Raw genomic sequence first — 23,538 nt, 5'->3', positions numbered from 1 at the left:
AGGTTCAAATCTTCCATTACTAACTTTTAAGAGTTGAAGAGAAACTCAGCAGTATGTGCTTTTATTACACTTACCCATTTTGTGACCTCAGAAAAAAAAAAATCTAGAGGAGCAGGTTATGAAGAAAGATTATAGTGTTTGCTTCTAAAATAACAATTAAAAAACCCACAAACCACCACCACAAAAAAAATAAAAGTCAATTACAGCCCTATCAAAAGCTGAGAAACATCAGTGTCACTGGTGTAAGGATAGAAACAAGGCATCATTCATAACCAAAAGACACAATCCATTATTTGCCTGGGTGCTGCAGCTGGACAATGCATACAGGTACATAACCTTTAATGGAGGGGGTTTTTTGGTTTTTGGTAGGTTGGTTTGTTCTACAGATTTTTTTGGCAGTTTGGTTTTTTTAAGCTTTTAGTTTTTTTCTTTTTGTAGTTTTTGTATCAGAAGCCCAGTCTTTGTGAGGCACCAAAGACAGTAATACTGAAAAGAAAATACAAAAACTCAATGTCTGGCTGCATAGTCTCTAGCTTTTAAGTGGTCTAGCACATAAAACCACCTCAAACTAAAAATACTCATTATAGACCTTAACATGCAATGACAGCAATGAATTGCACCTTACATGCTTCTTCCACCCTAAATGGTAGAAATGCAACTAAACGACAAGGGCATTTAGTGACAACAGCAGTAAAGGTACTCCACAGCACAAATGCTTCACAGTCATGTAAGAAAACTAGTCAAATACACTAGCAAGCCTGCTCAGGAGCCTGAGCTGGAGGCTTAAGCTCTGCTCTGTCTTCTGCAAAGAAGGTGGCTCAGCCATTCCACAGCTAAAGCCCCCAGGCAGTTCGTAACACAGTGCTTCATGTGAGAATTTCAGTCCTAGGGCAACAATGCAGGATGGAACAAGACCTCGAGCAAATCACCGATATGTTATGGGCATTAATTTTAATCCCGTATCAACTGATAATACTTTCAAACCAGAGAGAGCTTCCTGATCATGAGCCAGCCACCTGCACTATGAAGGGAGCTGCTGTGAACCACTGACTGCAAGACTAAGCATCAAGACACTCTTCTCAGCTGTGAGTGTCTTAAGAAGTAGGCTCCAGGCATTCCTCCAAGCTCAGTAAATTCCAACTCTTAAATGTAAGCAGTGCAACTACATGTATTTAATATATTCCACATTAAAAGCATTCACAGCTAGTTCACCCTTCAGGGATGTTAGATTCACAGACTAAATATCCCTCATACTTCTATTCTGTTATTACTATTCTGGAAAAACATGAGAGTTTTCCCATTGTTCTGAAAGTTTCTGGACTTAAAATGGGTCCAAGATCCATTAGTTAAAGGGAAAGCAAGATCAGATGCATTTTCCTCCATCTCCATTTAAAATTGTCTTTATTTCAGTCATTTTAAGCAGAAACCTCTCCCAGCAGTTGGGATAAGCAGGCTGTTATACCATTACACTGTTACATTCAATTGCAGAGATACATCTCACTTCATACAAATATAAGCAAAAGGTGTGTTTGTGGTGAGGTTTTTCAAGGAACATTTCCTAAATGTCTCAGCGTGCCAAGTACATCGATCTGCACTTTTTGCATCAGGAGGCCAACTAGGAACACGGTACATCTCACCCGTGGATCACAGGGGGAATCAAACCATTGTGTTGTGACAAACCTTACCTGACAGAAAAGCACATTCAAGTTGCTTGAGGAATCCAACTGTTCACCTATTTTCGGTATTGTCATGGGTGGGGGTCCTTAATTGCACAAAAGTACAGAGCACTACTTCTTGGATTACTTAAAAGTTAAAACTTAACTGAGCACTACCCTCGTATCTTTACTCTTAAAATATCTGAGGCACAAGTATGTGTGTGTACTTGTTTTATTCATAATTTGTCTTGGGATACCAAATGTATTTTTAGTTCAGGTCATTCAACAAAATTGTTGACCTCATTTCAAAACATCCAGTGATCCATTTCATTCAATGGCAATATCGAATGTTAAAAGGAACATAAAAACAAACATGCACACAATTGTACAGTTTTCATAAATGTCTATTTCATTATTCGTGGGTAGCGCATTAAACAGTTAAATACATTTAAATAATGTTTAAGTGACTGCACTAATGCAGAATTTCAACTAGATGGGTAACCAATTTAACTAGAAACCAGCTAACAAGTAACTGTCTAAATACTTCAAATACAGCTCTTGTTCTAGGTCATCCTTCCTGGAAAAAAAGCCTGCTGGTCACATGGGAAATACATTTTAAGGCCAAATTCTTCTGATATCCCTTCTCTGCAGCAGTTTCTTCACCTTTTTAAGCCTCCAATTCCAGGCCAAGACCAAGTTTATGGCCACCAGCATTGATGCTCTTTCCATCTATCAGGGCGGACAGTGTAAGCTTCACACCTGTAAGATTTTTAAGCAGCATGTTTACAACACACACAGTAGCTTTCATGCAACTTAACCTCTGTCATTACAAGTCCCAGTTGTAGCTCTCTTTTTATACAATTACCTTTCTCTAAAGATTTTTAGAGAAGAATATACTTACCCACAAAATCTACTGAAAGTTAGTCATGTGAAGAAAGCTCTATGATTTTTGTTAACAGTTATCAAGTCACTATACAAAGTCTCTAACTGCTAAATACACAAGAGTTCTCCTTTCCTGCATTAAGGCATGAAAAGGAGGAGGAAAACTGTGCATAGACAGACACTTCTACCTATAAAGGGATGGAATGAAACTGGATTTTTCAACTAAGGAACTAACCAATGGTAATACAGCCTTAACAAGTGTTTTCATACTTAAGCAGAACAAGTTAAGTTCTGGAGGGGTTTTTACTAAATAAGAAGAGCAGAAGTGTGGCGTTTTGACAATTAATCACATTGAAGACCTGCTATATCATTCAACATAGTATGATTGGACAAAGCAGTGCCAAAAAGGAAGACATGCTTAGCCCAGCCTAAAGCTAAGCTGTCAAACATAATACAGTCCACTCCTGCACAGATCAGTGAAGAATATAATACATTAATATCATTACATAAAAGAGAGTTCGTCTTGTTTAGATAAAGGTTTGATGTATGACTGAAGCTACTGCACAGTATCTACTTGGCCTGCAAAGAAAAAAAATTTCTTAAGGTAAAAAATTGCATATAAATGCAGAGATCTCAATTATTTTCTTTAGCATGCATTGAAGATATATATGTGTGACATAAGTCACATGATAGCTCTTACCTGGCCTCAGGGTCTGGGTGTAACCCACTCCAACTAGACTAGAATTGTTCACTTTTGCCTAGAGGAAAAAAAAAGCAACTGAAATGTTGTAACTGATTAGTTACTTGCTACCATTCAGAATCTAGAGTAACTATGGCAAAACTGCTGTTTATCAGTTTAACCAAATTTTATCTGCTCTTTCAGTATGCCGGTGTTTCCTGAATTCTCTCCTTCCAGCTATGCCCTTGTCACTCAACTTATAGCTGAAGCAGTAACATTTTGAAGTAATAACATATTTAAGAGCATAGGGAATGTGAGGACAGGGAGAACTGTTACTGGAATGTGATTTTGCAGGTCAACTTCACCACCTCCCCTTTTTCAGAAGGCGAGAGCCATTTACCACCAGTCTCCCAAAAAATGCCATATCAGAAGGCTCCTCCATGTTCATATTATTACATAGAAATTTGTATCTTGCAAGTCCAATCAGTCACGCAGCAAACATTTTGTAATATCATCATAAACAACATGTACAAATTTATTTATCTTACTTTGCATCACTTCCTCAACAGAATGATTCCAACTTTGTAACATACAGGAAACTTTGCTGCTTATCAACTTTTAACCAGTATTGCCAGAGTTCTCACCATGAGAATGTGACAGAGCTCCCCAAAAACTGGTTTACCAAAAAAAAATCTGTAAACTTACAGGATCAGAAACAAACTTTTTTTTTTTTAAATTGTGTTTTTCTTTTAATAAATACAGTAGGATCCCTAACATAAGCACATTCGACAGTCAGATCCTATGAGACTTTTGCTGTAAGCAACACTACAGCATTTAAACACTGCTGGTTTAATTATAATTGCCTGGATTGTAATTCCTACAAGGGCTCCCAGCCTATTTTGTACTAGCAACACACAGATTCACAGCAACTGAAAATACACTGTACTTTGCACAACCCTTCGGGTTACAGCCATACTTACTGAAATAGAAGCAGTGCAGTCCAACTTGTATTTAGCTGCAATGCCAAAGCGAGTGCTGTTGCTACCTGCTGTCCAAGCCAGGTTTACAGCAGTTTCAAGATAGTCACTCACTTTTTGGTAAATTGACCCACCAAATTCGGAACCATCATTGCTGCACAAATTAAGAGAAAAGTTAATTTCCTATTTGCATAATCCACCCCTTCCCCCCCACCCCGCACCTTTTTTTAACTACTTCAGATTTTTATTCAAATAAGAATTTCAAAAGTTTGAGTTGTTTCACATTTTTTGACAAGAGAAGGGGAGGTGAACAAAGGCTTCAGGGCAAGATTAAACAGCAGTAATTAATGGAAATGTAAAGCTATTTCAGAGTGCTACAGCTAATTCTCATGTTAATTGTCAAACAAAGTCCTTGAACAAAATTCCCAACCACATCCTTAAAAAAACCTGACTGATATGTGTTAATGGTTACAAAATGGACCTTCTGAATTATATGATTACTGAATATGTGAAACTCCTAGAGAACTGGATGACTTTTCAAAAATCTGTCACAATGTTTTACATTCGTAAATTGAAATGGAATTCTTACAGCCTAGACTCTAAACTATTTTATAGTTTTCTCCTATATTCCTCAACTTCCATTAATTCAGACAGACACAATCCCCATGCTTTCCTTTCAAAAGCAAAAACTTTTAACTATCTAAACACACTAAAACTCCACCAATTTTATTAATCTGGATTGGTAACACCATGTTTTTCAGTAGGTTTTGATCAGATTGCTCTGAAGTAAGATCTAAAGGCAGGAAGTCTGAAGAAACATATCTTACACTTGTTTACACTGTTTCATGCACTCTTAATCCCTGACAGGCAAGAAGATGAACCTCCACAAAAAGTCCAGAAGAAAAGCCTTAGTCTTACTCAAGAAACTACTACAGCATGAGTGCAACAATAATTACTACCTCTAACAAATCTACTGTATCAGATTACAATTTAAGGATAATTCAATATAATGGGATAGCCAGAAGAAGCATTATGACCAGTTCTGCACAACTGAAGTACTGCACTTCCAATTTGTATATACTTCAGTATTTGGCAAGCTGTATCATATATGCTGCAAATGCTAAACAGCCACAGGTGTTTCCTGTTTTGAAAGAGATACCAAGTATCATTTACGTTTATTTTGAGTTTCCTATTGAAAAATGCATTCCATTAATGGCCTTGTAAGTGCCTCTTGGTATTTCACCCATTTGTACTTTGACTAGAAGGAAAGGTAAAGAAAGCCTACTTCTAGAAAGCTGGAGAAGTTTTTTCAGTACTTACACATTAGTGTGCAGTTGGAAGTCTCCAGTCTTGTAACCCACAGAGAAATTATTTCTTGTCAATTTTGATTTGGCACTATCAAAAGTCATCTGATAACCAGCAAGCCAGCCTTCATAACCAAAGACAGCTGAACCATGGATTGCAGGCCCAGCAAAGTCAAAGTCAACATCACAACCTAGGTTCACGCATTCACGTTTATAAGTTGACTTAATTTTACCACTTTTCTTTCTGAAACAGAGAAAAGAGTTATCTTAAGACAAGCATACATGATCTTCCTCAATGACCTGCCAAATTCAAACCCTATGACTCTACACAATGTATCTAAATGCCTTGCATATGCATCCCCTGGACCAGTCAAAAGTACAGCCAGCCCATTCAGAGCACCCAGGGCTATGGCAAACAGGTATTTTCTCATAAATGCGGCAGCAGTTTCCTGTTTCCTGCAATCTTCCAGGTATTTCCATCCCAGAAAAAAAGCAAAATTGTGAAATGTGCAATACTAACCCCATAGTGATGTAACGGTAAAGAGCAGAAGCCTTTAGCATTGGGATTTGCTAAACTGGATCAACAGCAAATCGTACAAACAGCTCTGTCAATACCACAGACTAGATCAGTGGATCAGGGGTGCTGTTACTCCCTAAGTAAGGTAAAAACGTTAACAATTCTTACCCTGTATTTGGTGAGAAAGTTGTATCAAATGTCAACTTCAAGCCTTTGGCAATCTAATTGAAGGAAGGAGAAGATAAGACAAAGCCATAAATTCAGTTCTTACACAGAGGTAAAACAAATAAATATTCTCATAATCTATTACCTGATCTTCAATTGCAATTTCTGTTCCCAGAGTGTTATCTGTGTTCCATTTTTCTGTGAAAGTCAGACCATACTCAGCCCACTTGTATTTGGTCTCCAAGCTCCCGTTCACTTTTCCAGTGTCTGTGTTCGATGAACCAGATGTTGTGAATTCCTAAAAATCACAGAAGATACATGTGATCCTGAAAGCATTACAGAGTGTTTCCTTCAGCAAACACTAAGAACTTCTTATTATATGGAAAAAAATTAAAATCAGTAGACAACTTGCAGGAGAGGAGGGAGAATAGAATAGCACAGCCAAGAAGAATTACTGACTCATGCCCACAATCCCCATCTCAACTGCAGTGTTCCTGCCACTATTACAAAATGTACAGGGTGACCAATTAACACAAAAGTAAGACAGTAGCCACCATAAAGATTCTCCTCTAAAGCAGCAACAAGTTCTTGAAATGTAAGGCTCAGTTTGATACTCCCAATGAGCAACTTAAAAATCAAACCAAGAGCCAAGAACACTATTAGGCACATATTGCAACCCCAGTAAAATTCTTTAAGAATCAAATATGTATTTTCATTACTCTTGTCAACCATCCCTGAAGATAGTGTGCAACTGTAAAATGTCATAGAATGGCATCATTTTTTCAAATTGGGGGTGGGTGGTTTCTTTTTTTGTTTGGGTTGGGGTTTTAACTGTTTTTTAAAGAGTTCTGAGTCTGCTCAATGCACTAGCCTTTCACACCAGCCATAGACACATCTTTTACTGACACCTATAAAATTCCTATTGCCCTTGCACTCTGGTTCAATGACACACAAAAACAACACCCACGTTTGAAGCGGGAGCTAAGCAAACAGGCTGGGTTTATAGTATGGTATGATGTGACCTGGAATTCTTGAAAGTAACTTAGAAGTCAATAGTATCACTCACATTTCTTTATTAAAGGAAGTAATCACTGGTGTCTCTCACTATTTGGATTCTCACAAAGAACAGAATGAATAGTTTCTGTGTACCACTATTCAAAAACTGAAGATAATCAGAAGTGGAAGCCAGGTTTACAAATACCTGTTAAAGTGCTCTTTCCAGTCAAGTATTATAGCCCTTATGATTTAAGAAGTCCATTATTTCAACTCTTTAAAACATATAAACATTTTAAACTCTTTCTTCCTCCATACACAACATTATTTTCAAACAGACTTGTCACACTCACCTTCCCCAGAAGGAAACACAGATTTGAAATAGCAAGTCCTTAAGCACTCCTAAAGCAAAAGCCCCAAGAGCACAAACCAAACCTGGCTGAGACTTTTAATGGTGGCTGATCAAGTTTGACCATGTCCAAGACACTTGTATTATGTTAGTGACCCACTATACCATACACAGTTGCATAATTCCAGTAGGTCTGTTTCTTGGGAAGGGATGGGAACCACACAAATACCTTCAGCTTTAACCTCCTGCTTTGTGCTATTCCTACTGCACAGGGTCTGTGTGACTGTAACCATCGGGGCAATAGCTTCAGGAGAAGCAATTACATAATCTCTTATCTCTGCTTTCAAATATCTGTAGTACATATATGCCAGCACTTTCTCCTCCAAGGAAGGATGGCTTGTAACTGATACAGGATTCACATTAGGGCTTGGATTTTGCAGAGAGTTTTACCAGCATAACTGGTAGTCCTCTAAAGAAACAAGCCACAGTAAGAACAATTACCTCTGTAATAGGGCTCTTGCAAACCTTGTTTCAGTTGGCATACAGACTTCTAGAAAAAACAGAGCAGAAAACCCACGAACCTTGTTTCTAACAGCAAGTTACACTGCTCAGGCTTCAGTTATGGGGAGAAAAATCTATCTTTTTATCTTGCAAAGTCTGTTCTAGAAATACATAAAAGTTACAGGGGGCACTGCTTACATGACCAAGACATCTTGCACAGAACACTACAGCAACGCTTTAATACCTAGAGGAGCCAAAGATTCAACATGCTTATTCAGAGCCAACTACTTCATACAAGAATGAAGATGCCAGAAATTTTCACCAAACAGTACCACAAGGTACTTCAGGAAATAAAATCTGTATACTATAATTGGTATACTAAAATACTTTATTTGATCACCTTCACAAGTAAGACCAGGGACAAGTAATAAACCCTTTTACTAAACAAAGATTACTAAACAAGGCAATATTCCTGATACATTCAGATCTTTAGGGGCTTCTGAAATTATCTAACACCAGATATTTATCATTCATATAACCTATGAAATACACGACAGCATCTGAAATGTGCCCCTTTTAACTAAGTATCAGAACATAGCTAGAAAAAAAATGAATAGAAGTTACTTAAACTCACCACTCCACTTGCAGATTTTGTTTTCACATCCAGTTTCACCAACCCAAAACCTTAAAAAACAGAAGTCAAAGTTATATGATTAGGCCTTAACTAAGGCCCTGCACATTTTTCAGTAAGCTGGTCTTTCAGGCAGTCTCAGCAGTGTACCACATATATACATGTATACAGACAGCTATAGACTGACTTCAGCAATGTTCAACTTTTAGATGCCACAGCAGGGCAGGGGAGTGCCTCTCAGTACTACACAAGTACATTTAACTACCACATGATGATTCCAAAAGGAAACACATTCTTTTCTCTTCCTGGAATGGAACAGTTTTTATAGTCAATGCCTTTTAAAGAGCTATCCCAACATATAAAATGCCTCTTTCTGCATCAAGACAAAATATCTCAGAGTAAAAAACTGTAAAAGCAAAGTCACTGGGAAATACACAACCACTGCAACTGTAATGTAAGTAGGTTTTGTGGGAGTGTCAATTCACATAGTTATCCAGAGAGGTGAGCAACAGTCTTAGTGAAAAAACCCCATGCTTCCAAAGACCAGAAAGAAACGGCACTGTGACAAAGAATGATTTAACTGTGCAGCTGTCTGGTATTAAAGCATTTTAAGATGTGGAAGGATTCTTCATTCCAATAACCATTCCTCTTTCTAGTCCAAAAAAGGCTACCACATTACACGGGTATATAACCCTTTCTGTATCAACAAATGTGGCACAGACAGACCAGTAAACAAAGTGTGCTCCTAAGATAAACTGCACTTGCTGCTTACATTCTTGCATACTTGTACACCTCTGACATTTATGTGGCTCGGGCAGTAAGATTTAACAGCCTTCACATCAAAACAGCCCACAAAAAGCCTTCAATGATCTGTTAGTTGGTGGTAAAGATACAAACACAGCACATCCTCCTCCCCAAAACCACTGGCATTTGATCATTTAATTTTCCATACAGACTTAAAAAGGCACTTCATTGTAGGACCTCAAACACCACTTATAAAACATACTATTCTTACCATATCCTTTATTGAAGATGTCTCTGGCAGGTTTGCCAAGGTCTACATATGATGGAGGAATCGCCATTGGAGCTGAAAGGTAAAGGGCTAATTAATAATGAACCTCTGGCCACTGCACACATGAAAAAATGCTACCACAATTCTTTCAAGACAGTCTTTAACGCAGACTCACTGACATAAAGGCAATTAATAGATAAAATGGATATAATTATATATTTTTAAAATTAATAGATCTGATACTCCAGTATTCTGTGAAACATCCAGATTTTCACTGAAGGCCACTGTGAACACAGGATGTTTTCTCAGCTAATGCAGAGAAGAGGCATTGTAGAGGAAAGGCATTACAGGACCACCCAGTTCTTAATTTTTCAGGTAGATTTCTCCATACCTCCTTCATTACCAGAAATTAACTAATAACTCACATTTCCAGAGTTGGCATAGTTACTGCCAAAAAACCTGGACATTAGAAATCTAAAAACCTGTAATGCAGACAGTTATTCCCTGAAGTTCTACAAAGTCAAAGCTGACGCATGTTTATGAAAACTACCTGAAAGTACCCACAAGGTTTTAGTTTTGAAAATGTTAAGAGAGAGCATATCTGCTCTCCAATATTATTTTTGCCCCATATTTTACATGGCAGACATACAATTTAAAAATGAAGATCTAAAGCCATTAACCAGCAATCAGTGTGCTAACATACAAGAGTTTAAGTTTGGGAAGTTGTCCTGTTAGTTTAAAACATCTGAGCAGGAGGAGCGTGGGGTCTGTGAGAAGAGATCTCTTTACAAGTGCCTTTCTCAGTCAGGGAGCCTCTGGCAACCTGGCTGGTAAAGAACCTGTCACTGCAGATGAGCTATGGCACAGCTCTCCGGCCTCAGGGACAGGCACCAGGCTAAGGTCTCACCCAGGCCCATATCACTCTCCTCCCTGGGAACATGCACTCTTATCTGTACCTCCTTGAAAGACTGTTTTCCCATGATTTCAAGAGCGAGAGGCTGCTCTCACAGAGGCCCTGTATTTTAAAGTTGTGAAATATAGAAAACAGAGCATATTAGTAACTCCCCCCATGCAGGAAGGGGGGAGAAGGGATGGGGGGGGAAATGAAACCAACTAGACAGGGCCATGAAAAGGCTAAACACATCCAAACAAAAATCTTATCTTCTCAAACTGATAGGTCACATTTGTTTAACTGAGAGTCAGATTAACATAATTTACTTTTAATCTTCCTTTTGTGTGGTGGATTGATTTTTTTTTTCTTTTTAAGTAAATGAAAAACCTATCTTTAGAACTTGAAAAATATCAAGGGCAATGTTCTCACATGTTAACTTCCAAATCCTATCTACACCTGCCATATACAGCCAAATTGTATGAACTGCTACTATCAAAAAAAAAAAAAAAAAAAAACAAAAAAACCCACAAACTATTTTAGCAGTCAACAGAAAGGCAGAAAACTGTTTCTTATTTTTCTACAATTCATAATGCAGTCTTCCAGAGCACCCTACCTCCTCTGAAGAACAATACTTACACTCAGTTTCACACACCTACACAGAACTCAGAAAAACATCTTCAGCAAAAATTTCTGAACTGTACAACCAGGTCACTATATCAAGGCACCTATCACTTGCTCAAGAACAAGTCTGGTTTTCCAGGGCATTAAATTAAACTTTTTTTTTTTTTAAGAGACATGAAAACGGCTTAGAGCATCTGAAGTTTGAAGAGGCTTAGCCCAAGTTCAAGTCCATAGAAGAACAGACCTTAATCCCAATGACAAGCCACTGAATGGCTCCTATTATTTATTCCACAGAAAGAAGCAGCTGATAGACCAAATTACAAGGGAGTGTGAGAACACTTGCCTGTAGAGTTCTGCTGCACATTTTTCAATGAGCTGGTTTTATTTATATAGTTTAATTATAGAGAAGGTTTGGCTACATGTCTCCCTTAATGAACAGATCTCACCTCTGACTAGCATCATCAGAATAATTATTTCTAGCTCTGAAGTTTTATATTAGCCTTTAGCACACCCATGCTTTTAAAGTGTAAATAAATGAGCTTTTCCCTTTTGTTTTCAATGTTTCCAATCTGACTAGACAACCAGTACAGACAAGAGAGTTATGCTAAGCAGGAATGTCCTGAGAAGTTAACAAACTTGTATCTGTGTCAGAATTCAGAGGATTGTTACAGTAAAAAAGGATGTTGCTGTTTTATCTAGCCTAGTTAAGCATCCTTACCACCTCAGGGAAACCAGCCAGTATTTGTTAGACATTCCAGCCTACAGATGCAAGTTTTGTAATAAAATGTTGAAAGAAAGTACAACTGTCACACTGCTGTTCTAACACCGTAATACTGACACTACAGATGGATGAGGACAAAACAGGAAACCAAGAGTTAATTTCGGATATACTAAACGCCTGATAAACCAGTGTCACCAGCAGAACACTCATTAAATGAAAACAGGGCCATAAAAAAATCAATCCCGTGTCCTCCGATGTTAGCTAGATTTGCAGATTCTTATAATCACAAATAATTTTTTCAACCCTATTTTGAAGCATCTTTCACTTAAAAACTACTAATTAGAAGTGACTAAACAGTAAGCATCACTTAGCTACAAGAGGTTTGTTGTAAAAACTGTAAAATAAACGACTTGAAGTACAGAATATACTTGAGCCAAGTGAGAGCTCCACCCCAATCTTTGTTTCATGTCACCGTGATGAAAAAAGTTAAATTAATCTGCTCCTCAAGAGCCACAATCATGCTTTCTTCTGCGATAAAAAGAAAAAAAGAATCACCCCAAGAACAGAAAAATGTATTAACGCTATTGAAATTACTACATCACAATTCTCCTTGGAGGCAGTATTTCAAAACTCTCACGCCCTATAATTACGGAATGCCACAGACCTCTATTAGGATTTCTAACAATTTTAAGATCTCAAGATACTCAAGATCAAACTACAAACCGTATCAGCCTATAATAGATAAAAAAGCTGCATTCGCACAATTTGAAAAAGCAACAACTACGCTGAAATTATCCCAGTGTTCCAATAAACAGCAACAGAAAAACTGAGATTAGTTAAAAATTAATTTGCTAAAATACATCGGACAGACGGTGACCTTCAGGCTTACACTGACACTACACAGAGCTAAAAAAAAAAAAATTAAAAAAAAAAAAAAAAGACACCTCCGTACCCTTGCATTAACCCTCTCCCTTACTTACAGACCGGAGGTGGACACGCAAGCCTAATATCGGCCAAGCCAAAAAAGAAACTTTAAGGACAAGGTCTGGAAATGGACTACGGCTCAGGAAGCGAAGGTGGGGGCAGTAAAGCAGCGCCTCCCAGAGGGGAAGGGCAGCGGGGATGCGGCCGCAGCCGGGGCAGGGAAGGGCCGGCCCGAGGAGCGGCCCCAGGCGCGCCGCCCGCCCCGCCGCAAGGTGAACCGACCCGCTCGGCGCGGCCATCTTGGGCATCCCGGCCCGACCCTGCCGCCCCGCCGCGCCTCGCGCACCCGGGCCCGGCCGCGGGGCCGCGGGGGCACCCGCGCGGAGAGCCCCCCGCCCGCGCCGCCGGCGCCGGGACGCGCCCGCGGCCCCGGCGCCCCCGGCCCACGCGGCCCCAGAACCGCTCGCCGCCGGACGAGCCCCGCCCGCCCCCCCTTGCCCCGCGGGGCCGGTCGCGGCCGGGGCCGGCACCTGCGTGTCGCGAGCGGGCGGCGGAGCGGGGCCGGGGCCGGTCGCGGGCGGGTGGGGCCGTGCTAAGGCCGCGCTGCTGCAGCCGCGGGCACTGGAGGGCGAAGTGAAGGAGACACCGATCCGCCCGCCCGCCGCTGCCGCCGCTCAGGACCCCGGCGCGCCGGGGCCGCCCCGGCCGCCGCCTGCCCCGCCTGCCGCGCCGCACCACCAGCCGCCCCGCGGGAGGCGCCGGCGCTCGCGGCCCAGAGCTCGGCAACGGCGAGCGGCGCCGCGGCCCCGGGCCAGGAGCAGGACGGCGGCGCCGCGGCCCGGCAGGCGCTCGAGCGGGCAGCCCCGGCGGCGGCGGGGGCCTGTGGGGGGGCGGGCCCCGCGAGGGGGCGAGGCCGGGCGGGGCCGCTGAGCGCGGGGCGGAACGGGGCGGAACGGGGCGGGGGGGGCCGCCCGCGGGCCAGGCGCGGCTCCTCGGCGGCGGTAGCGGTCACGCCCGGCAGCCTTCCGCCCTGCGAGGGACCGGGCGGCGTTCTTCCCCCCTCGGGGATGGGCGGCTCTCGACTGTACGTACGGCACCATCCCTGCGCCGCCGCCCTTGCTGGGAAACTACCCGTCACCCTCCCGGGGCCCACCCGCCTCCCGCCCTGGCACAAGGGCTGGAGAAGCCCTTCAGCTGCGGCAGCCGCGGAGAGCCGGCGGCCTTTGTGCAGATGGCGCTTGCCGGGCGCAGCCGCTGCTCCGTACAGCCCCCAGGAGCCCTTTCCCTTCCACAGGGAACAGCACCCGCGGAGCAGTGGGCGCTGACGCAGTGCCCGGCATCGCTCCGCAGGGCTGCTCGCCTTTGCTGCCCGCTGCCACTGAACACAGCTCACATGCTCTGCTGCTGCTGCCCGACGGCCGCAGACACACAGGGACACGCCGCAGGATGGCTGGCCCATCGCTGGACTGGCCGTTCCACTCCATCTAACAACGAGGTTTGGGGCCTTCTGCAGACAAGCTGCCGCAGGCTTTCCAATTGCCTGGGCTCGGTTTTTATCTCTCCAGATAGCCCCCATAAGAGCACAGTGTGTCTCAGGCCAAGAGAAGCAATAACCGTCAGAAACCTTTCCTAGATAGTGCTGTCTGACCATAAATCATAGCTGGAGAACAAAGTCACACGGCTGTTACGCAGCAGGCACTGCTCAGCTCTGCAGGAGGAATCGCCGAGTCACCAATGCAGACCACTGCTAGGCCAAGGAACTGCACAATAGCCATTTCTAAAATTCATATTCTTCTTTCTTGGATTAGGACATGATCTCAAGTTCCTCAAGAAAGTAAAATTCACAAGTAAAAATATATTTGTGTGATATGAAAATACATAATAGCACAATTCATTTTCCAGAACACATGGTACAACAGTAATTTTCCAGGATATTAAGACAGCAGATTAGCAGCAAGGCCCAACATAACGCCAGTCAGCACCTGCTTGTTATATCAAAAGATAAGCAACAGCTTTTTTGTGTGTGTACAAGTCCAGTGCTTTCACATCAAAAGACCCAAGAGACGTTTCATTTTGACAGTTTTAAATAAGACAGTTTGGCATTGCACACATAGATGTGTTGATGAATCAAGAAGGAAAGCCACACACAGAGAAAATAAATAACAGTAGGAAAAAAAAACAGTGTGTCTTACTGTACATGGAAATACACATTAGGAATAAATAGAGATCTGATTAAGTAAAAGTAGATTGTGGAATAGGTCGCTCATTATTTAAAGACATGCATTTATTATTCATACCAGTCCTATAAATCCATTCTGAATAAAAGTTCCGTTGCTTATAGGAGACATCAGCATTCTGCCTATTTTTCCTTTAAAGGTTAATATTTTAGTAATGGTTTGGCTTTATTTTTAGCAATCTATGAAAGCAATTACTACCCTGCCCTGAGGGGGAAAAAAAAATCATTTGCTTTGTAAGGCAAGGCAGAAGCAATAATCTGAGACAGACAACAGCACACAAACTCCTCTGCATTATTGTTCCAGGCTTCCGTAGCAACAGCCTCTGCCTGCCAGTGTTTTTTACTCACTCTTCCCCACCCCTGCCTCGTACAACTGTGCCTTATTTCTCTCAGCACATCTGCTAAAGCTCAGAGCACCAAAAAGGCACAGCTTCAGGCCTGCAATACCAAGCCTTCTGAATCACTCTGGACCTTTCCTCTTAGTAATCTCCTCATACCATTTGGTGCACACACCTCCTATGCAGGTGCATTCCCTCTGAATGGGCTGGTTTTCAATTAAAATTCAGCAGCTCTCAGGTTTTGGGGCCAGTTGCAGTTGAACTGTTACCATTTTGTATGAATACAGCCATATTTATGTATAACTGACATCAGAGGCATGTGTTTTGCTGCTACCACTTGGAGAAAAACAACCCACAGGTCACTAGAAATTTACTGCCATTTGAACACAAACTCTTCTCTCCACAATTTATAATCACAATTACTGAAGTAATGTATGTGAGCAACAAAAAGAGAGCAAGTGGCTACGATACCTACTAGTGTTCACCCAATAGTTTAGATGGTTTACCTTCACTTCTGACAAAAGCCTTAAGTCATTGTTTGCTCTCCTCTCCAGATGCAGACCTTCAGTTGAAGATTCAGTGGAGAAGCCTTACAAAATATCCAGCAATGAACAGCTAAGTGATTTAGGACTCCTCATTCTGAAACAAGCTGATTTAGGGGATATAGCAGAAATTATGAAAGTGTAACCAGTAGGGTTACACCAGCAGGGTGGAAAATAGTAGAAGCTACCAAGAAACAAATTCAGAACAAAGCAAACTAAGGGCTTTTTCTACGAAGGAGTGCAATCCAGTGGAATTACCTGACACAGGGAGCTAAATGTTTACATGGGCTCCAGGGGAAACTAGACAGGCTTGTGGAAGAGAAATCCAGCAAGAATTACTAATTACTAATCCATTTAAGAATTACATACGGCTGTATAGCCTGTTTCGAGTCAGAAAATGCCTGAGTTACAAATGAGGTCTCATTTAAGCTTATCCAGTGTTTCCTACAGGTGTGTGCTGCTGTGGTGGTTTAACGACTCCGGCCTTCAGTTGGACGGACATGGTAGAGCCAATCAGCTGCCTCGGTTTGGGAGAGCCAATCAGCTGCCTAGGTTTGAAGATTGACACTAGGTTAAACCACTTAGAACAGTTGGGCACGCCTTTGTGGGAAAGCTCAATTAAAGAGGAACAAAGCCTAGGAAAGCTCTCTTGGCTTCTGTGGCTTCTGGCTTTTGAAGAGGTAACCGGCTGACCCGACCCCTCATGGCCGGGTTGGGCCAGGCCTGGCCAGGCTGAGCTCACACGGCCCAGTCAGCGCACAGCTCGGCTGAGATTATTGCTGCTGCTGGGCCATGCCACTGCGACTGTCCCAACGCCACGAGCAACCACACCACTGGGACAGTGCCCCGTGGCCGCAGTTATCTCAGCATGGCTTGCAAAGGAACTTTGTTTTACTCCAGGTCCAGCGCCAGGAGTGGCCCTGCAGCCGGCGCTGGTGACGGCCCCGAGGCCGGGAGTGGTCGCAACCAGCCTGTCCCTGCGCGACCAGGACAACGGCGTGGCTGCCTTAGCAGGGCTTGCAATTAACTTTATTTGTTTAGCTGCTTTTAGCCAGCCATGCTGTGGGCAGAAGGACAAAAACGGCAGCAGCAGCTTTTCTTGTTTCTGGCACTCCACATGAAGAAAAGACCCAGAGCGGAGCCAGTGGCTGGCACGGCTCGCACGGTGTTGGTGGAGACCACAAGACCAGTGAGAGGCACAATGAGCGATTTTTCCCAATGCAGAGCCTGGATGAGATCAACTTTTCAGCGCTGCAGAACTCTATAAAAATGGTTTCCATTGAAAAAGCTTGAGAACAAATGAACCTACAAACACCAATTCTCTCCTGAATCAGGTATAGGAAAGGTGAAGACATGTAGAGAAAACAACATGAGAGACACTGAAGTCAGTAAAGCAGGAGTCAAATTCTAGATGGGAGGGGCTTGAGGAGATGCCTTAGTCTTGGGCTGAAAGTCTTTTGTGAGGCTACGGTGTAGATATACATTTGATATATCAGTCTTTGTTTTTTCCCTGTAGTTCATGAAGTTCATGGGGGAAGGCAACATTCACCTGCAGCCCATGAGAAACACTCATTCTAGAGCGTGGGGATGCTGAAAAGCTGTAATCCAATGAGAAGCCTGAACAGAGAGAGATGGGAAACTTTGCCCCAAGGATAGAAGAAGAAAAAAACCTCTGTTCCCAAAGATAAAAGAAGACAACTTTTGTTTTTATGGTAGAACAGCTCATCCTTAAAATAGTACCCCATAAGTTGACATGGCCCATGAAAGCAGCTTTGGGAAAGCTATGAGGCATGGGAAGGTTTTCACACTGAACAGATTTTCCTTTCCCGGGCTGATTCACTGTGACATTGAAGCCACGAGAGAACTGTTTCTTGTGGAGAAGTCTCTGTGACAAGGCAAGTGATACTCCTCTCCCTAAGTGGACTGAAGAAAGATTATTTTAGAGGTGGAAAACTGACCAAAAGTTCCTGTTTTTTTCTGTTTACGTTGCCAGTAGGAAAGAAAAGAGGGTGTGGGGGGGAGAAGAAGTGTCCTGAAGATTTATTCTGATTTTCTTATCTTTTTTTTCTTTGAATTCTCTTAATTTCTTTTAATTCTGCACAGCTCTGTTAATAAAGTTTTCTTTATACCCTTTAAAGTTTTGAGCCTGTTTTGTCCTCCTCCTCCTAATCCATATCTCACAGCAGGAAATTAGTAGATAATTTCTAGTGGGTGCATGGACTTTTGGCCAGCATTAGACACACTACAGCTGCCTAAATCATTGCTCACGTCATCATCCCACAGGCAGGGATATTAGATTGTCTACACCTTTTGTCTGATACCCTACAACTGCCCTTATGCAAACGAGGCCTCTGGAAAGCCCTAAGAGGGCCACCAGCAGAGGCCCACACTGCCAAGATCCTTTAGATTGACAGACTTAATGCCTTTCCATTCTTTTTCCTAAACAGTTTTAAGTAACCTTCTTTCATTTTAGCTTAAACTACTAGGAAGAGATTCTAAGGCACACTTAAAGCAGGTCCACACAGAGCTAACACATTTAAATAATCTGAAAGAGAAAATACCTTCGCTGAGAGGAATACCAGCTAATATTAACCATTGATTTTAGGGCTGAGAAACCAAACCTGAGAAAGTCAACAAGGGAACCAACTTGTTTGCAGTCCCTACTAAGACTAATGGAGACACAAAGCGCGACTACATAACTAATGAAAGGTGGTTGCCCATAGCTCTGTAAGCAAAGCAAACTAAAAGTCCAGGAAAGTCCAATCCTTCCTGTTACAGTCTGTGGAGACACTGCACACTCCTCTAGTACACGTTCAACACTAAAGCGCCTTATTCCCAAATAAGCAATACGAGGCATGTGTTAAAGAGCAAGAAGAAACTGAAATAAAAAACAACCCCATGCAGAAGAGCCTGCATTTACTAATTCCTCTGAATTTTAATTTGGTGGATAATAATTTTTCCTTAATTTTTCTTTTTCTTGCAATTTTCATTGCCTTAGGATTTTTTTGTTGTGTTGGGTTTTTTTTATCTTCAAAGAATAAGACATATTTTATCTTCCTTATAGATTCACAAACCATCAGGTGTCCTGACACCTTAAAATAAGTTAATTAATAGGCTTCATTCCTTGCAAGGGATAAATCCAAGAAAGGGAGGGGCAATCACACAATCAAATGCTGACCTGTAAGTAAAATACAACAATTAATGCAAATCTCACTGAGAAACTCAAAGAGATACGCCCAGTGTTCCAAAGCACTTACGCGGAACAATAGGTTTGAGAGATTGGTGCAATAGTTCTCACCTGAAATAAATACGAGACCAGCTACTCATTTATGCTGTATTGTTGACATTTCTGCTCATGGTGAAGGCTGTGGCAGTTACTGTGTTAAATGGATGCATGGCACTTAGTTTTAGAGGTAACAAATTTCTCAGTTATAGTAAGTATTTTGTAAGAACTTGAATGAGGATTACAGGTCTCAGAAAACCCAGGGCACTTTACACCAAAGGAATTACACTGCAGAGCAACAGGCCTCCAAGAGCGTACTTGCCTTGCTGAAAAGAATTCGGTTGCCTCCACAACACTGCTTTTCTCTTTGTATAGCATGATCCAGTGAGGGCACAAGATGTTGAGCAATGTTTTTATGGCCTTGTCTCTGAAGCCACTCCAGGGTTTAACCTGAATGTTGTAAAGAAGAGCTTGGTGGAAACAAAGCAGAGCCATGGAGGAAGAACGTGCATAGGACTGTGCCCAAGAGTTTTGTACTGTGTTCAGAAGGGGGGTTTGGAGAAGGGTAATAGAAAACAGCTTGCCCCCAAGCAAATATCTCTCTGACAAAAAAAATGCTACCCTGGCTTCACAACCTTTCACATTACTTTTAGGGTGTCCTTATTGTGCTGGGAATATTATGATTATGGTCTTTACTGTAAACTGCTCTGATACACAGCTCTAAACCTGAGAGCATCTCTAGAGTAACAGCATGTTGTTGGCCATTTCCTTTTGAAGGACTAAGTTTCCTTCTCAAAAAATTAACAATGCAAAAATCCCAATAACATTTGCTGTCATACCAATCTGCACATCAATCAATTTCTACCTGAAAGTAGGTCTTTCTGAAGGTCACTTCTCTTTCTGAGGTGCCGGTTTGTAGCAGGTGTTACAAGCGTAGCAGGTGATGGCAGGCCATTTGCGACAGCCAGGCTGCAGGGGGTTCAGGCTGCTGGAACCTGAGCTCCTGCCCCAAACGGCTTGGGCTTGGAGGAGGCTTCAGCCGGGCCAGGCTGGCTGAGCTCGGACATGGAACGTGCCTTGGCTCCGGAGGCCGAAAGGCACCATCCCCTCTGGGTGGGAAGGAAGACTGATGGGTCATTGAACAAGGGGAAGGCAGGAGATTCTTGGCAGCAGATGTGCTGTGGGAAGGATGGCGGTGCGGTGTGACAGGGCGAGGCTGAGCGGGTCCCGCGCCCTGCGGCGGCTGTCACCTCAGCTTCTGGGTGCCATTGCTGGGACCCCTGGGCGAGTGGGACCAGCCGTCACACACCCTTAAAAAGAGTGTGGGGTGGCCGCAGTTTATCCTGTGGGCACACGGGAACGAAGGGGGAAGTGCCGGCCGAAGACGGACGCTCTGTGCTGTAGCCCCGGCAGGGCCGGCCCTTCCCTGGGCGCTTCGCTCCCTGTCATTCCCGGTGCGCTGCCCTGCGGGAGCGCCGGCAGCGGAGGGCAGGTTCCCCGGCCGCCTGCACCGCCGACACGGAACTGGGGGTGCTGAGAGACAGCCCGGGCTTTGGAAAAGGAGACAGCGAGAGAGAGGGAGCTCAGGCTCTTGGCACCTCTTTCTAAAAACAGACTGACATGCCGGAGTACAGCAAGCGCTCCTGCACATCCCGTGGGGAAGCGGACAGCACGGGGCTGACGGAAAACCGACTGGTGTGTCATCAGCTGGAGTTTAACCGGAGCAAGCTGACACAGCTGGTTACCTGGGAGGAGAGGCTTGATAGGACAAACCTACAAGAAGTCATTTATCTACAGCTCTATTCTGACAGCAGTCATGCGAATATATAAAAGTAGTGAGTTAATTACTTTTTCTGCCTGCATGATTTCCTTGGAAAACTGTGTAGTCCACACCCTTCCACGGCATGTGGAAAGTGAGCAGACTTTGCCAACAATTGTGACTCATCCAGTGCTTTAAGGGTTTCATTTTCATTTGAATATTAGATAATAGAACACACACCCTCACACTCACACACACACAAAAAAAAGACCTGTGGCGGATTTTTCCTTTCACAGAAATTTGACTGTGTATATGTACAATCATGTTCTAGTTAGTGTCCAGGTGCTCAGTGCCAGACTCAGTGCAGCAGAGCTGATGACAGTGGTTCTTATAATTAGATCTGCCTAATCACCACCAGTAAAATGTCTTATTTTAGTAATTATTTCATTGATTCATTTTTATTTACTCACATTGGAGGATCTAGTCCAGAAGTTTGTGTAAGTCAGAACATTTTTTCAGAAGTTTTGATTAAAATGCTCAGTGCTTTCTAAGGGACAAATGCTGTTTGCCCAACTGAAATAGTTCTTACAGTGATTTGAGATCACACTGTGCATTTCATGTTGAGGTGGGTATTTCAGACATCACATGAAAGAATTGCCCTTTTGCTCTCTAGTAAAATTCACTCACTCAACCTATAAACTTCAGAAGGATGTCCCCTGGTACAGTCTGCCAATTGATTTCTGTTAAGGGTGTACTGATGGAGGCTTAATCTCTGCACTTAATGTAATTGGTCTAAGCCATCTCCCCGGAGCACCCGTGCATACTGCATCCCACAGCTGAACCAGTGAAATGAGATTTCTGCAATTTAACCCTATGTTGTAAATTTGGCTCTGGTTCTGGGCATAACAGAAAGTCCCTACAGGTAACCATTCAGGAGCATAAGAACCCTAAATGCCTTCTGTGTTCGGGAGCAAAGAGAAAAGGGTGTAAAACCCAAAGGCAGACAGACAGAAGCATGAGCAAGTTCTAATACAAGGGGATAATGAACTGTGACAGGAATGAGGGCAAAGGTGTCTGCTGACAAGAGTGAAGAAATCAAGGCTTTACTATAGGTTTACCTCTAGCAATTAATTTCACTTCTCTTTTAAGACTCTTTGTCCTTCTGCAAAAAGGGAGTAATGACATTGACCTCTTTTGTACAGCCCAGCACAAAGTGAACATTGAAAAAATTGTCCCGCTTTCCAACCCTTACATAACTACAGCTTTTATTTTTTAATGTCACATTGAAAAACTTGCATTCCCAGGTGTAAAGCTAACACATCATGTAATAGAAAGACAGATAAGATATTGCTTAAAAATCTACGCACTAAAATCTTCCACATTCAAAGGTAACAAGACAGGTACAATAATATGACATATCACAGTCTAAAGAGGCCATATTATCTGTGTACAACCAAACCACCAGGAGAAATCATGCACCATTCTAAAATAAAACTAAACACCTTCCTAGCTGTCCCTTTTCTGTTTGGAAGGATGACACGTCAAGGCATACCTATTTCCTACCCTGACAACACTTTCACCACATTTTTAGAATTCAAGTATTTAAAAATTTTCTCCTATGCTATGGTTTGGAGAGACGTTTGTCTGACACTACTGCCTACTAGTAGAAGTAGTTATTGCTAAAAATTGCTGGCTTTCAGATACAGTATGGTGCAGAGACTTGAAAAGTCTGTGGAAAATGGAGAGTGTGTGGTTGCAGATGGGCTCACAGGTGCAGGTTGTGGAAAATTTCAGTGTCACTAACTTCATCTCTGTCACTTACAACCAGAACCCAAGACAGATCTTTATGACAAACATCTGCAAGTAACAATCCACAAAATATACATTTCTAAGAAACGTCACTGAGAGGTGTCAGCCAAACAGACCTCTTTCTCTCAATGGGCATTCACAGCAGGACATGGGCCAATGATTCAATTAACCCAGCAACAGATTAGGGAAGTAATAAACTTTAAGAGGCTAGCCAGGACATATATAGAGAAATGGCACGTGGTTCATCAATCATAAGGAGTGATCACAAGGAAGGAGTCCTCGCAGAGAGAGAAGTGAGCCTTTGCTCCATTTTTGTCATGTAGAGATAAAGTTTTCTGGTAGGATGTTTTCAGATGTGTGATGAAAATTTCCAGGCAACTCACATGATTCAAACAGAAAATATAACCTTAAAATTTAACCTTGTGCATTTCAGGAATTGAGAAACTCAGAAACTTTCCTTTCTATTGTCTCATTTGCACTAAATCTGACTTCTCAAGTCTTCAGTCCCATGTGCCAAACTGCTTTAAGTTATCCCACCTCAGGTATCCCTGTGGAATGGATTAAAAAAAAATCTTTTTTACTTCAGTACCTCTGTTCTTCTTGCAGACAGGCCTGGAGATTCAACCAAGCCACAGTAATTATAGTTCTGAGTCAGGCTTCCAACTGTTGTGCTTTCTTTTTCAGTACAGCTTCTCCCTATTTCTCCTGGTAAGAGGGACAAAATTTATTACTTTTTATGACTTTTTATGACTTTTTATGTAATAGAAAGCTACTAATTAGAATAACCTAGAAATATTCATTCTTTCAG

The 23,538-nt window shown here is 42.4% G+C and overlaps 1 protein-coding gene across 2 annotated transcripts; it reads right to left on the bottom strand.

Moving 5' to 3' along the window:
• Positions 1 to 1,384: 1,384 nt before the first annotated feature.
• On the bottom strand, positions 1,385 to 13,475 carry VDAC2 (voltage dependent anion channel 2). 2 transcript variants are annotated; one of them, XM_066191468.1, is made up of 9 exons: positions 13,354 to 13,475; positions 9,669 to 9,740; positions 8,657 to 8,706; positions 6,325 to 6,477; positions 6,183 to 6,235; positions 5,514 to 5,741; positions 4,197 to 4,347; positions 3,238 to 3,295; positions 1,385 to 2,414 (listed from the first exon to the last, which is right to left on the bottom strand). In XM_066191468.1, exons 2-9 carry the CDS (start codon positions 9,733 to 9,735, stop codon positions 2,323 to 2,325), a joined length of 852 nt encoding a protein of 283 aa, XP_066047565.1. In that variant the 5' UTR covers positions 9,736 to 9,740; positions 13,354 to 13,475; the 3' UTR covers positions 1,385 to 2,322. The 2 variants fall into 2 exon arrangements, with proteins under 2 accessions (XP_066047565.1, XP_066047566.1); XM_066191469.1 differs by lacking the exon at positions 13,354 to 13,475 and adding an exon at positions 12,880 to 12,897.
• Between the last annotated feature and the right edge of the window lie 10,063 nt (positions 13,476 to 23,538).

The sequence above is a fragment of the Chamaea fasciata genome, unplaced genomic scaffold, assembly GCF_029207755.1.
Source record: "Chamaea fasciata isolate MVZ Bird 193981 ecotype frontalis unplaced genomic scaffold, bChaFas1.0.hap1 SCAF_9, whole genome shotgun sequence".
NCBI lineage: Eukaryota > Metazoa > Chordata > Aves > Passeriformes > Sylviidae > Chamaea > Chamaea fasciata.
Note: the sequence above shows the minus strand (reverse complement) of the source record. Positions and strands in the feature narration are given on the sequence as shown.

Coding starts and splice junctions, on each gene's coding strand:
- VDAC2 (XM_066191468.1), bottom strand. CDS start 9,735: ATGGCGATTCCTCCATCATATGTAGACCTTGGCAAACCTGCCAGAGAC. Junction 6,478..8,656: donor CAAAATCTGCAAGTGGAGTG/GTGAGTTTAAGT, acceptor TGTGATTTTTAG/GAATTCACAACATCTGGTTC. Junction 6,236..6,324: donor AAATTGCAATTGAAGATCAG/GTAATAGATTAT, acceptor TCCTTCAATTAG/ATTGCCAAAGGCTTGAAGTT.